Source organism: Miniopterus natalensis, chromosome 13 (genome assembly GCF_054644295.1).
Source record: "Miniopterus natalensis isolate mMinNat1 chromosome 13, mMinNat1.hap1, whole genome shotgun sequence".
NCBI lineage: Eukaryota > Metazoa > Chordata > Mammalia > Chiroptera > Miniopteridae > Miniopterus > Miniopterus natalensis.
The window spans coordinates 34,018,227-34,032,526 of NC_142093.1; the positions used below are offsets into that span (position 1 = coordinate 34,018,227).

General features: G+C 36.2%; 1 protein-coding gene across 1 annotated transcript in view; it reads right to left on the minus strand.

Annotated features, from left to right (window-relative positions):
• The window catches only part of WDPCP (WD repeat containing planar cell polarity effector), a 306,031-nt gene that overhangs the window by 54,657 nt on the left and 237,074 nt on the right, over window positions 1-14,300 (minus strand). Inside the window, exon 14 of the mRNA XM_087823593.1 lies at window positions 12,828-12,951. Coding sequence (XP_087679719.1) covers window positions 12,828-12,951 — 124 coding nt within the window. The remainder of the gene's footprint in view (window positions 1-12,827; window positions 12,952-14,300) is intronic.

Consider the following 14,300-nt stretch of genomic DNA (forward strand, 5'->3'; position numbering starts at 1 on the left):
ACCTGTGTGCCTTGGGGTTGCTCACTCACAGAGGGGCGTCTCTCTGTTAAACAAGAGGGGTCATTATTTTTGAGTTGTAGGCTCTCCCAGGTGACATTTAGGGAATAGGCTAGATCCCAGCCATTCTTTTTCAAAAGGCTGAGATGGGAGGATTTAAAGGTAGAGGGTTCCCTTCCCTTGACTTCTCTTCTGCTCACGCTCCTTATCTAACAGCGGTATCTGAGCCGCCCACTCTCATCGGTTCTTGGTAGTTATGGGTTTAAGGCTCACACTGGGAGTAGCTGCTCTGAGGTCTAAGGCTCGCTCTTTGCAGAGCACAGTACAGGGGATGTTGAGGAGGAAGGGCTGTGGTGGAATGGCTGAAGTTCTGCCTGTCTGCTTCATTTTGGCCCTAAATTGGACTCTTGCTTCATGTAGGGATCTATGTAAGGCTTTAGAAGTCTCCTGGCAATTCACAGGCATTTTTGAGACACAATAAAGAAAGTTATAAGCTTCTATGATGCTGTTCACTTACACAAATTCAAATAGCCAATCTACATACTTTTTTAGACCTTTCCTCTCTTTCCTGTTCCAAGACCAAAATTTGGTTAAATAATAAAAACTGTTTTGAAACAAAGGAAAATGCTAAATATCTTTAGTTTAAAAAGATGTTGGAACAGTGTTAAATATTTAACACTTCCTGTACTTCCCATTTCTTATAAAAACAATATAATTTCTATTTAATTTTATGGGATTACAGTGATAAATAAGTTAATATATGGAAATAAATATGCTTCAGAAATTAATATGAAGCTGTTTTCAATGTTTACTGCTGATACCTCTTGAAAAGTATTATAACTCAGTAGTAAAACAATATACAAACTGAGCAGATGTTTAATTATATCATGGAATGAATATATTCGAAGAATCATAGAAAGGTATACTTGAAAATACAACAGCTGGAAGGTAGAACACCATTTAATGTTCTGATTTAATCTGGGCTCAAAAGCAAAGAGGAAAGGAGCTTGGAACCAGCATCTCCTGCAGTGGATAGCACGCTGTTGAGCACATGACCTCTGCTATGGTTTGAATGCTTATTCCCCCTCCCCCATTCATATGTTTAAAACCTAATTCCTAACACGACAGTATTCGGTGGAGCCTTTGGAAAATTATTAGTCATGAGAGCAGAGACTTGTGAATGGGATTAATGCCCTTATGAAAGAGGCCTGAGTTCTAGCCAGTTTATGTGGTTGCAGGCTTGCTCCCCAGCCCCATGAGTTCAGGAGGCATCCAATCAATGTGTCTCTTTCACATCGATGTTTCTCTCTCTCTCTCTCCCCCTTCCACTCTCTCTGAAAAGCAACGGAAAAAATATCCTCTCCCTCCTTTGTTTTACATTTATATCTCAAAACCATATCCACAAGGTTTGAATCTTAGCATAATCTGAGCATATCATTCTGGCTCCTGCATCTACATTTAAACATCAACAGTGTCCTCAAATGGTTTTGCATTATATATTTCTCTCATGCTTACAAAGCACATCCACAAACTTTAAAAAAGTATATTTCCAAACAATCTAATTAGAAAATAGACAAAGGACATGAAGAGATATTTCACCAGAGCAAACAGATGGAAAATAAACACATGAAAAGATCCCCAACATCATTCATTGGCTATCAGGAAATGCAAATGAAAACCACAATGAAATATCAATATACATCTATTATAAGAGCTAAAATTAAAAATAGTGACAATGCTGGTAAGAATGAAAAGAAACGATCTTTCATACATTGCTGATGGGAATGCAAAATGACACAGCCACTATAAAAACAGTATGGCGGCTTCCTATAGAATTAAACTCACAGCACCTAGCCTATGACTTGGCATTTATCAGAGTGAAGGGAATACTCATACCTACATGAAAACCTGCACATGAATGTTCACAGAAGCTTTATTTGTAATAGCCCCAACCAACCAATCAAAATGCCTGATAGGTAAATTTCATGATTTTGAAAATTGTACGTTATAGAATAACATTTCTTTATAGAGTCAGATTGGCAGCTTTATATATATGTAAAAAAGTGGTATCCATTCAAACATTTTTCCCCAAACAATGCAAACCAAACCAAACGTTAGCTTTGCATTAGACTAAAGGCCAAATAACAGAAGTCTGTCTTGGTGTAACTTCAGAGTTAGGAATTGGTTATCTGGAGACATTTTAAGCACTTGCTATCTTATGGTTCGAGTTGCAGCTGTTAGATGACATAAGTAAACATTTTTCTGTCCAACAAAAGATAATCAAGAAAACTACTTTTACTCCCTTGCTCAAACCCTTATTAACTTCCATCTTTTATTTTCTAAATTCTTTCCATTTTTGCCAACAAGAAAACTTCAATTGCCAAAATACCTATGCCAAACATTTGTTTTTATTCTTTTAATTATGAACTTAATACACAAATATCTTCTTTTCAAAATTCAACAATGCAGATAAAGCAAAAATCCCTTCAAAACCACCTCCAAGTCCCAAGCCCAAGTATAAGCAGAGGTGAACACTTTTATTATTATGGATTGTGTCTTTTCATACCTTTCACTTCCATATTAAGTATCAAAATAAAGGGTTTAAAAACATAACAGTTTTAACAGGGGGTTGGTCCCCTTAGACATCTCTATCCAGTGAGTGAACCTCCATTACTCCTTCCTCTCATGGAAAACCTTTCTGTTTTACTAACCTCTTATTATTTAGCTGCTTCTCAATAGTCCGTGTTTATCTCTGAACACAGGCACCATAGAGCAGTCTCAGCAAAGTGCTTTGGGCTAAAAACAGATGTTAATTAAAAATGCTGATAACAACCCAGGCACCTGTTGTTTCACACTTCTTGTGCTCAAGTCCCAGTCTGCCAAATCCCATCCTTTATTTCAGTAATTCTCTGTAGCTTCTCTTCCATTCCACCAGTAGGTCTTTCACTGTAGTGATCATTTAAACTTAACAGGAAAGCCATGTTTTACTGAGAGAATCTATCAGGATGACTACACACAGTCAGCTCAGGGAACCAAATGTCATAGCTCTGATTAAGAATGAACTACATGAATATTATGCTAAGTGAAATAAGTCAGTCAGAAAAAGCTAAGAACCATATGATTTTCCTCATATAAAACTGGGATATAAAACTGAAACTCGTGGACACAAACAGCAGTGTGGTAGTTGCCAGAGGGAAGGGGGTGGGGAGTTAAGGGGGCCAAATACATGGTGATGGGAGTAGACTTGACTTTGGGTGGTGGACACACAGTGCAATATACAGATCTTGCAACTTAGAAATCCACACCTGATCATTGGTTATATGATCGTATTAACCAATGTCACTCCAATAAATTTAATTTAAAAAAAAGAAAGAACTACATTCTAATGATAAATGTCAACAGTCCGGAGGTGATATCTCGACAGTTTGAACTATGAGAACATGAACTTAGTAAATTAGTTAAATTTATGTCCCTCTTCCATTTCTCTTGCAGATCCCAGTAGTGTGTGCTCATGGCAGGGGAAGATGAAGAAAAGGAAAGGAATATATCTAGCACTAAGAAAAAACAGGTCAGAATTCATAGTGACCTTAATCATACCTAGACATATAGTCAGAAAAGATTAAGGCTCTTGAGTAACTACAGACAAGTCACTGAAAAGGAAATAAACTATATAAAAGTGAAAAGATGGGGAAAGACTAGGTGAGAATATGTCAGAAAGATTTACACAGTAGATTATATAATCAAGACTAAACAAGTAATATTGTGGCCAAAATAGTAGTGAGATAATAAATGTATAAATTGGAATATCCCGGAACTGATCACTGACCACTGACCCTAAATTATACTCAGCAGATACAACAACATAGAGGTTTGAGCTCTATTCTGCACTCTTGGCTTAGTGAGTGTCATGTAGTAAATAAGTATTTGTTGAGTGAATGACTGTTTTAAAAAAAAAATTAAAGAAAAATTTGGAGAAGATTCTATAGAGAGCAAAAATAAAGAAGCGTTCTGAAACTACAGCCTCCTGAGTCTAGTTCACACTACACTATGCACATGTGTCACAATGTAGGGTAGAAAACTCTTCCTGCTTGGTTTTATGTTGGTAGTAGATGACCTCCCCAAGCATCAGCCTAATCTATCTTTCTTCTACAAAGAGAAGAGTGGCAACATCAAATGCTAGAAAGAATGTGGAGAAACTGGATCATTCATTCATTGCTGGTGGGAACATCAAATACAGCCACTATGGAAAACAGTTGGGCATTTTCTTAAATGAAACCCACAACTACCATACAACCAAGCAAGTACACTCCTGGGCATTTATCCCAGAGAAATGAAAATTTACATTCACATAAAAACTTGTACATGAATGTTTATAGCAGTATTATTCATAATAGCCAAAAAACTGAAAATAACCCAGATGTCCTTCAATGGAATGGTAAAACAAACCATGGTAGATCCACACCATGGAATACTACTCAGTAAAAAAAAGAAATGGATACATGTAACAGTCTGGCTATTATATAGATTATGATTATAAATATTATTAAATGTGTCAGATAAACATAAATGTTATTTGAACCTACACCAAACTATCTGAGTGCCATTCTTCAGGATTTATACTGATATACCATAATGTTCACTTAGAACTTGGAAAACTTGGAAACTGTCAAGTAGATAAAGGTTTCTTTAGGGAACAGAGATTTTCTTTTTCTACTCAAAGGATCCTCAGAAACATAGGATCATAAAATCTCAGGGTAGAAAGAAACCTTAAAAGTATGAGGAAATCTCACCCAGTCTCATTTCCTCCCTTCAAACTGACGATGCCTCTCCTACACATTTGACAGTTTCGAGTTTTGTTTAATTTTAAAAGGAGGCATTTCCTTCTAAAACATGCAATCTCAATGGGCGAAATATCACCTTCTGGGGGACAAAAATTTTGTTCTTAGGGACTGGAAAAAATCTTAGCTATTACAATAATCTGTGAGCCTCCAAAACTCCACCCAACTGGACAAATCTTATTCTTTAGTATTTAATTGAACTTGTTAGGAAGAAATTAAAGTCACTTAATTTAAATGTTGTTGTTCTTTTTTGGGAGGCAATAATGAAAAACAGGTTGAGAATAAAGTTCTAAAAGATAATTTAGTTCACCTTCACCTAATTATTAAATCTCTATAACACTATATCGATAATAGCATGCCCTTATTATGTGCCAGATTCTATCATAAGCTTTTCTTACAGGGATTATTAATTCTCACAACATTCCAATACGGTAGGTATAATGACTGTCCTTATTTACAAATCAAGAAAAACTAAAGCTAAGGAACATTAAGAATGTGCCCATATTTTGGGGAGAAAAAGGGACATCTGTAATATTTTAAACAATAATAAAATTTTTTAAAAAAGAAAGAAAAAAAAGAATGTGCCCATATTCAGAATTCCTAGCTGTTACCCTCTATACTGTACTGCCCCCCCCCCACCAGTATACATCTCCTCTTTATCAAATACCTCTAGAAATGAGGAGATCCTTTGTCTTTTTACATGGTTCAGTTCTCAGTATGATGGCATGGACTCTGAGGTCAGATGAACTCAAGTTAAAATTCTGGTCTGCCACAAATTGTACATAATTATTGGGCAAGTTACTTAATCTAAGTATCCCTCCGCCATGAAATGGGGATAATATATGCTTACATACTAGGATCTGAGGATTAAATGTGATCATTTTATAAAGCCTTTAGCTTTACCTGGCACATTAAATAGCTACTCACATAATACAAATAGCCTGTACTCTTGAAAAGTACTGGGACCTTAGAATGCTTGAACTTCATTCCTTTTCTGATTTATGTAGTTATTGTCCAGGATTTTGTCTTAATGTTTAACCCCATGAATTAGACATTGGTGTTTATGTGTTATATAATCAGTTCCCACAAATTTACCATTAATTTTTGCCCACCATTCCTTCTTGCATCTCATACTGTCCTTCCTCAGGGAAGGCACTGCCCTTAAAGGGCCGTGGGCTGATGTGGGGAATCTCTAATTCAATCTCCCAGTCTACTTAAGCCCAAAGCTTTGTCTGACTCTCTGAGTACACAGCCTTTGTAAACCAAACACCTCAATGCCAGCAGATGCCTTCAAGGCAAACTTTGAATTTGCTTACTCTTATGGAATCAAACATCCTTGTCATTTCAATCTTTGAGTGTTACCCTTAGTTTTCTGCCAGGTCAACCATGCTTTAAACAAGTATTTTAAATATATTATCTAGCATTTTTAGATGATCTAACCAGGAAGTTACTCTGTCTTACTCCCTAAATATTCTTAGGTAATTGTTTTAGTATTCATATTCTTTGAATTCATTTCATACAATTGTTTTATTTACTGTGAGTGATCCATTAGTGAAAAGTATAACTGAAAAAGCCATTTAGAAATCAAACTGGTTAATACCATTTTTAGTTACAAAATGAAGGTTTTATGCCTGTCATATGTATTTTGCATAAGCTAAGAGTCATTTCCAAAAGACTACCCTTTCCCCCTCAGATTCTAAGTGTAAAATATTGACTGAACATAATACATATTTCCTTCCAAATTCCTATAAAAATTTTCAAACGTTCAAGAAAGTTGAATGGATATATATTTACCACATAGATTCAATCACTGTTACTTTACAATATTGTTTTATCACTTATCTATCAATCTCTCTATTCATCAATTCATCTACTTTATTATTGCACTGCAAAGGAAAACGCAGACATCAAAACACTTCCTCACAAATATTTCATAACCAGAGTATTTTTATTGTAGGTTATAAAACTTCCTTTCCCAACATTTTGCTTCTTTTTTTATAAATAACCACTTAAAAAGCATGACTCTCTGTGCCACAATCACATAATACCATTTGAATCATAAAACAAGTCTTAAGAGGGGAAATAAGTAAAAGAAATTATCAATCCTTTATATTTCCATGTTAGTAAAAGAAGCTTCATATTTGGCACATTGATTTGAAATGTTTTTTCAATACCTAGGAGCGCCTATGATAGTTTCTACTTGTTTATAATAAAAGCTCCTACCTGTTCACACCTCCCTATTCAGTAGTTCTGGAGCACTATTCAATTTCATGGAGGCGGAGAAGTGAAGTCACCTTGTGAACTTAATACAGGCAAAGCTACACTGCCTTCTATGATACTGTGATTTATAATAAGAAATATATCTTTGTCTTGTTCCTGGCACAGAGCTCCTAAAACCCTTGGAATTTCCTAGGTGATAAAGCAAATGGACATCACCAAATGGCCAGTACAATAAAATAGACTATGTAATTGGAAGCAGGCGATGAAGAAGCTGTATTCTCTCTGCCAGAACAAGACCGGGAGCAGACTGGTACTGATCACAAACCGTTAATATAAAACATTGGGGTAAAGCTGAAGAAGAGCAATGAAAGAACCATAGTGCCACAATATAATGTAAATAACATTCCTGAAGGATTTAAAGTTCCATAAAAAACAGATCTGCACTGTTAAACTTAAGTGACTAAGACCCAGAAGAACTGCAGACTGACACTAGAAATATTATTAAGAAAGAATGTGAACAGACAATGCTGGAATTAAAAAGGAAAGAAAAACCAAGAGGGTTGGCAGGAGAAAAATTAAAAATTGTCAGAGACAACAAGTGAGAGGCAAAAGCAAAAGGGGACAAAAGTAGGGTTAGAATCCTGAATCAAATTTTTCAATGACTATCATATAGAGTTAAAGAGAACTATTACAACAGTCAATGTATTGTAAGGAGATAGAAGAGAACAAAAAAGATAAAAGAAGAGATCTCTACCAGAAAATTCAAGAAATAAAAGGGAAATTCAAACCTAGACTGGGAATGCTGAATCACCAACAGGGAAGCACATTATGTGACCAGAAAAAAAATAAAGAGGTGGAAACAGTATACCAAAAATCTATACAGAAGAGACAAAAGGATGACATATATCTTTGCAGAAGATTCCTGTAAGAAAAAACCTGTAATTCTAAAGTTCACACCTATCAGAATGGCTGCCATCAACAAATCAACAAACGACATGTGCTGGCGAGGGTGTGGAGAAAGGGGAACCTGGTGCACTGCTGGGGGGAATGCAGACTGGGGCAGCCACTATGGAAAACAGTATGGAGGTTCCTCAAAAAATTAAAAATGGAGCTGCCGTTTGACCCAGTGATTCCACTCCTAGGAATGTATCCTAAGAATCCTGAAACATTCATCAGAAAGTATATATGTACCCTGATGTTCATAGCAGCACAGTTTACAATAGCTAAGATCTGGAAACAGCCCAAGTGCCCATCAGCAGATGAGTGGACAAAAAAGCTGTGGGACATCCACACCATGGAATACTACGCAGCTGTAAAGAAGAAGGATCTCATACCCTTTGGGACAGTATGGATGGACTGGAGAATATTATGCTAAGTGAAATAAGCCAGGCAGCAAAAGACAAATATCACATGATCTCGCTTATACGTGGAATCTAAAGAACTTAATAAACTGATGAACAGAATAGATTCAATGACATGGAAGCATAGATGAGACTGATGAATCTCCGAGGGATGGAGGAGGGCGGGTGGGTGGAGGGGGAGAGAGTAACTAAAGAATTTATGTGCATATACGCACAACCCAAGGACACGGACAATGGTGGGGAGAGGGACTGGGGAGGGGGAAGGAACGGGGTGGAATGGGTCATTGGGGAGAAAAAGGGACATCTGTATTATTTTAAATAATAAAATAAAAAAAATAAAAAATAAAGAGCAAAGTGACAGCTGCCCTGAAAGTATTGGGAAGAAATAAATCACCAGGGGTTGATGGGATACAGATAGAATTATTTCAAGCCACAGGCACTGAATCTGTCAAAATCCTAACAAAAATATGTCAATAAATATGGAATGGGGAAAACAAAACAATGGCCTACAGATTGGAAAGGCTCAACATACATCCCAGTTTTCAAGAAGGAGATGCCAAGGAGTGCAGTAACTACAGGACCACTGTTCTAATGTCCCATGCAAGTAAAGTGATGCTCAAGGTGATGCAACAAAGGCTTCTACCTTACATGAAGCAAGAAATCTGAGATTCAAAAAGGAAGAGGCACTGGAGACCTAATTGTGAACATTTGCTGGATACTGGACTACTCCAAAGAATATCAGAAAAAGGTTAGTCTATTTTTATAGATTACAGTAAAGCCTTCGAATGTGTAGATCATGCAAAGCTAGCGACTGCTCTGAAAGAAAAGGGTGAGCCTCAACACTTGATTATTGTGATGTGTAACCTAGAATGTGGACAGGAATCCGCTGTGAGGACAGAACATGGAGAGACTGAATGGTTTCCTATAGGCAAAGGTGTCAGACAAGGGTGTATTTTATCTCCCTGTTTGTTTAGTGTGTACACAAAACATATTAAAAAAACTGGACCAGATTCAGAGGAAGGAGGAGTGAAAACTGGTGAAATATCAATAACTTAAGATATGCAGATAACATCATCTTACTGGCAGAAAGTAGCAATGATTTGAAATTACTTCTGATGAAACTGGGAAAAAAAAAAGTGCCAAAGCAGGACTGCATATGAAGATCAAGATGACAAAAATCCTGAGTACAGAAAAGACACACAACTATTAACATACAATGAAGGCACTGATATTATTCAAGATTTTGCTTACATTGGTCCAGTCACCAATTTAAATGGATACAGCAGCCAAGAAATCAAGAGAAGGCTGAGACAAGGGCAGCAATGGAAGAATTAGGAAAGATCACCAAGAGCAAAGCTGTGTCATTAAAGACAAAGGCTAAGATCACCCACACTCTTCTATTCCCAATTACTACGTACAGATGAAAAACTTGGACAGTGATGAAACCTGATAGGAAAAAAATTGATTCATTTGAAATATAGGATTGGAGGAGAGCTCTACGGATACCCTGGACCACCAGAAAGCGGAAAAAGTAGATCCTACAGCAAATTACACCTGACACACTGCTGGAGATGAAAGTGACAGAACTGAAGTTGTCTTTCTTTAGGTACATCATGAGAAGGCAGGGTTCTTTGGAAAAGGCAATAATGCTGAGAAAAATAGAAAGCAGCTGGAAAAGAGGAAGACCAAACAGGAGATGGAGTAACTCCATAAAAGAAGCCATAGGCATGAATCTACAGGAGTTGAGCAGAGCTGTTAAGGACAGAACACGGTGGGCATCACTCACAGGGTTGCCAGGAGTCGGAGCTGACTCAAGAGCTCAGAACACGCACAAGAGCCAAAAAGGTGAAAGTAAAGTCTTTTGTTATTCATAACAAGCTCCTTTCAACCACACCTGAGTTTATATTAGTGAGGTGATTTTCTGAAAACCCCTATAGATGGGGCTGATTGTCCAAAGAACCAACCACATGATTATAGGGTTGGAACTTTCAGCCCTGCCTCCAGGCCTCCAGGAAAGGGATATCCATGGATTTCCTCTAACTGTCAACATACAAACAAAATTGTATCCATAAAATTTTATTTTAGTAACTCACACAGTATAGTTGTCTATTATCACAAATTCACATTGTAATCACCCTTTCTGTTGCTGCATGAAATTCAAATCAGTCTATTTTATTCTTCTTAATCAAAAGAGCCGAATCTGGACTCAGGCAATCTGAGTCATCGGCTTTACCAGTGAGTGATCTCGGGCACATCCCTACCCTGCACGGCACTCCTTTTCTTCATCTTCAGTTTAAAATTCCATATAATGGTGTTTACTGTTTAGGACTTAGTCCATTATGTAATAACTTTTTTTTAGAGTATTAAAATACTGGCTAGCCAAAATACTGGCTAGCCAAAGTACAGAGAGTAATGCAATTTTAGCACTTCACAAATACAAAAAAAGTATTTATTTGGCCTGATTCTCTTCCCTTAAGCAGGAAAACTTCTTGGCAGAAGATTAAACAAAAGAATGGTTCCAACTTTTAAGCTATCTCATTTAATTTCCTCTAAACTTACTTTTATTTTTTCATACTGCCGCATACAGCTTAGTGTCAAAAAGAACTAATAAACACTCATTATAACTGAAATAGCAGCAAAGCATGCATAAAAGGAGGCATGAAAAACCTAGTATACCCCAAGGGAAAAAGTTCAATTCCAGATGGAACCAACAGAAAAGCTAGAGTCTAATAATAATAACAACAATAATAGTCACCTCATCAAAGCACATTCAAAAAATAATTAGAATGCTGCTTTTGAGGAAAATCAATGAACAAAACCACTGCACATTAGTAGCATAGGTGAGTATTAGTAGGCTATGAGCATTCTAGGGCCGGCAGCCTAGAATAATGACATTATCATGTTATGAAATGTAATGCTTATGCTCAACCAAATCAGTGCACAAAGTCACAGAGACACAGTGAGGCCACCAAGACGCCTCCAAGACGCCTGTTCCATTCATGTGTAATCTTTTGTGTTTTTCAGGCAGGAAGTGAATTCATTAATTTTCCCTAGGAACAGGGAAAACAAAATAATAGAGCAAAGAACAAAGCCCTCAATGCAAATAAATGTAACAGCCACAGTATTTTTGGCATAGGTTCATATATAGAAGACTGCTTTATTCAGGGTGAAGAGTCTCTTGGAATATGTGAAAGTCATACAGATAAGAAGGAAAAATTCAATTACAGATCATAACTCATACAATATATTAACATTTCTCAGCTTCTAAAATGACTGTTTTCCAAAGGCTTCATTGTTGCGTATAGATCAAAGTGCCACTTTATATATAGTTTACTCATTTGTTAACTGATACTATCCCCTTAACAGGGTTGTTCTAAGAAAAAGAGACTATACATAAAATTATCCTAGATTTTGTACTAATCACTTCCTTTTATTTATAGTATTGACACATTTGTATGTATTTCTAAACTATATCTATCTACCTGTCTATCATCTATCTCTGTTGAGCCATTCATTTTTCATCCATCCGTTTTTTTGAACTTTATATATACGGGATATGCTATATGTACTTATTTTTCAACTTTTAGATTACTTTTCTCTGTCATTTATTGACATTATCTAATTTTTCATATAACATCTAAGGTTAAAAAAATGTATTATATCCATTTAAAGCAGAGAAAAAGAGGCACAGTATAGCTAGCAACTTGCCACATTATATGACAATGGACAAATCTGTCCACAGTAATTTTGAAAGTAAAGCAAACCAATGACTGTCTCAGAGCTTTTTATAGCACATTCATATGTTTAGCTTCGATGAAACTAAAACATTTCTCTAGTGCTAGGAGCACAATTAAGTTAATATTTTTAAAATTGATTTATACACCTGGTATTTTTTGCTTTCACATGAAAGGGGAGGTTATATGAAAGTGTGCTCTTGATGTAAAAGCCCTAAACAATATTTAAATATATTAGTTAAAAGAAAAACAAGAATGAATTAAATAAAGGATATCAAGAGAAGATTTGTTTTTCTCCTAGGGCAGCGATTTTCAACCAGTGTGTCACAAGAATTTTTAAAAAATGCAATACCTGACTATTTAGTCAGGGGCACTGACCTCTTTTCCCTTAGGTTGTCAAAATAGTGACAACAGCCAGCACAATAATAGCCATCCGGTGTGAATGAATCAAAATTATACTTTTTTGTCAGATTGGTAAAAAAATATTTTTTTGGTGTGCTGCAGACTTATAGTAATTAGTTTATGTGTGCCATGAGATGAAAAAGGTTGAAAATTGCTGCCTTAGGGTAGGGACTATTAGAAAATAGGTAGCCATAATATGGAATATTCTAATTAAAGAAGATGGCTCCTTCAATAGGTATTAGTTTAATACTAATCAATCCAAAGGTATCATTCACCTGAGCAAGTGGTGGAAGAATCGCCTTGCGTATTTGCTGATTTGGTCTCTATATTCCAATATAGTTGTATCCAGGAGTGGTCTTGCTGGAGCATAGAAGGTTCCAAGGCTTGCCTCAAGCTGTGCTGTGGAATTCAAACATAGCAGCACTAAAACAAGTGAAACTCCTTCAATTACAACAGAATACTCATGTTTGCAGTCAGTCAGGTTTTGCAAACTTGGATGAAATGTGAGCTTGTTGCAGGAAAGATGAAATTAAAATATGACAGCTGGTACAAAAACAAACCTGTGTATAAACTTTCACTTGAAGCAAAGCTGACAATGACTCTGAGCAACAAAAAGCTGTCAAAACTGAAGAAATCCATAATGAATCAACCTCTCACCACAAATGGGTAATTAAAACAGTGACTCATCAAAGTAACACAGTTCGAACTAGTATTTCCAGTAAAATCAACTCAACTTTGTGCTCAACATTTACTCTCCTTAGTTGAAAGGAGAAAACTAACCTGTCCACATTGGGAGCTGAAATATTAGAAATGTTTTAAAAAATAGTACAAATAAAAATAAGCCTTGTTGTAATAGAGATAGTAGTAATATCTCTATTACAATTTTAAAGAAACAGTGAAAGTGCCTATATCTTTCCTAAATCCTGTCCTAAACAATAAGGTTGTTGGTTTTGTCCAGGTGTGAAAGCTAACACCCCTGGGAGGGATGGCATGCTAATCTGCTCTGGGTCAACTGACACCCTCCTAGAAAAGAGGGGCTGGAGAGCAGGTTTAGATAAACCAGAGTGCTAAAATTAGGAGAAAGAGGCACATTTTGCCTACTTCACAGTTTTACCAAGATATGCCTATAGGGTTGTATTTCCTCCCAGAAATACCTGGAAGTTATATAATTACCATAATGGTGAGAGTATGAGTATATATGAGAACACTACAGTTCACAGTAAGACTCCACTGATTCTTATGCTACTTACTAGCACTTGGTTGAATAAACAATTCTTTATTTAGCAAAACTCTTTTAGTTTTAGGCATATTTGGTTTTGAAAGTATTAAATACCTCATCAGAGTAATTGCTATGGACTTGGCTAAGCTATAAGTAATTTCTTTTTTAATCTCAAATCTAGACAGTAAAGTAAGATGAACTTTAGGGGTATTTTCTTTCGAAGCAGCAGTCAATTTAGATTAAAATTGAATACAGCAATGCTATTGTGAAAACAAGCCAGATTCTCTTGCCATCGCTTGTTTTCTTGACAGCATGTTTTGTACATCTGAAATGTTCAAGCCTACATGGAATACTCGTAACTCCCAGCACAGTTACAGATTCATTAGATAGCCCAGCTTGATGTTTAAGACAGAAATGACGATCTCAAAGATAACCACAACATGGCTACAAAGAGCTCACTGGGTTCCACTAATAAAAGGAAAACAAATTACCATGTCAAATTTGTTAGATTCAGATAGAATAAATCTCA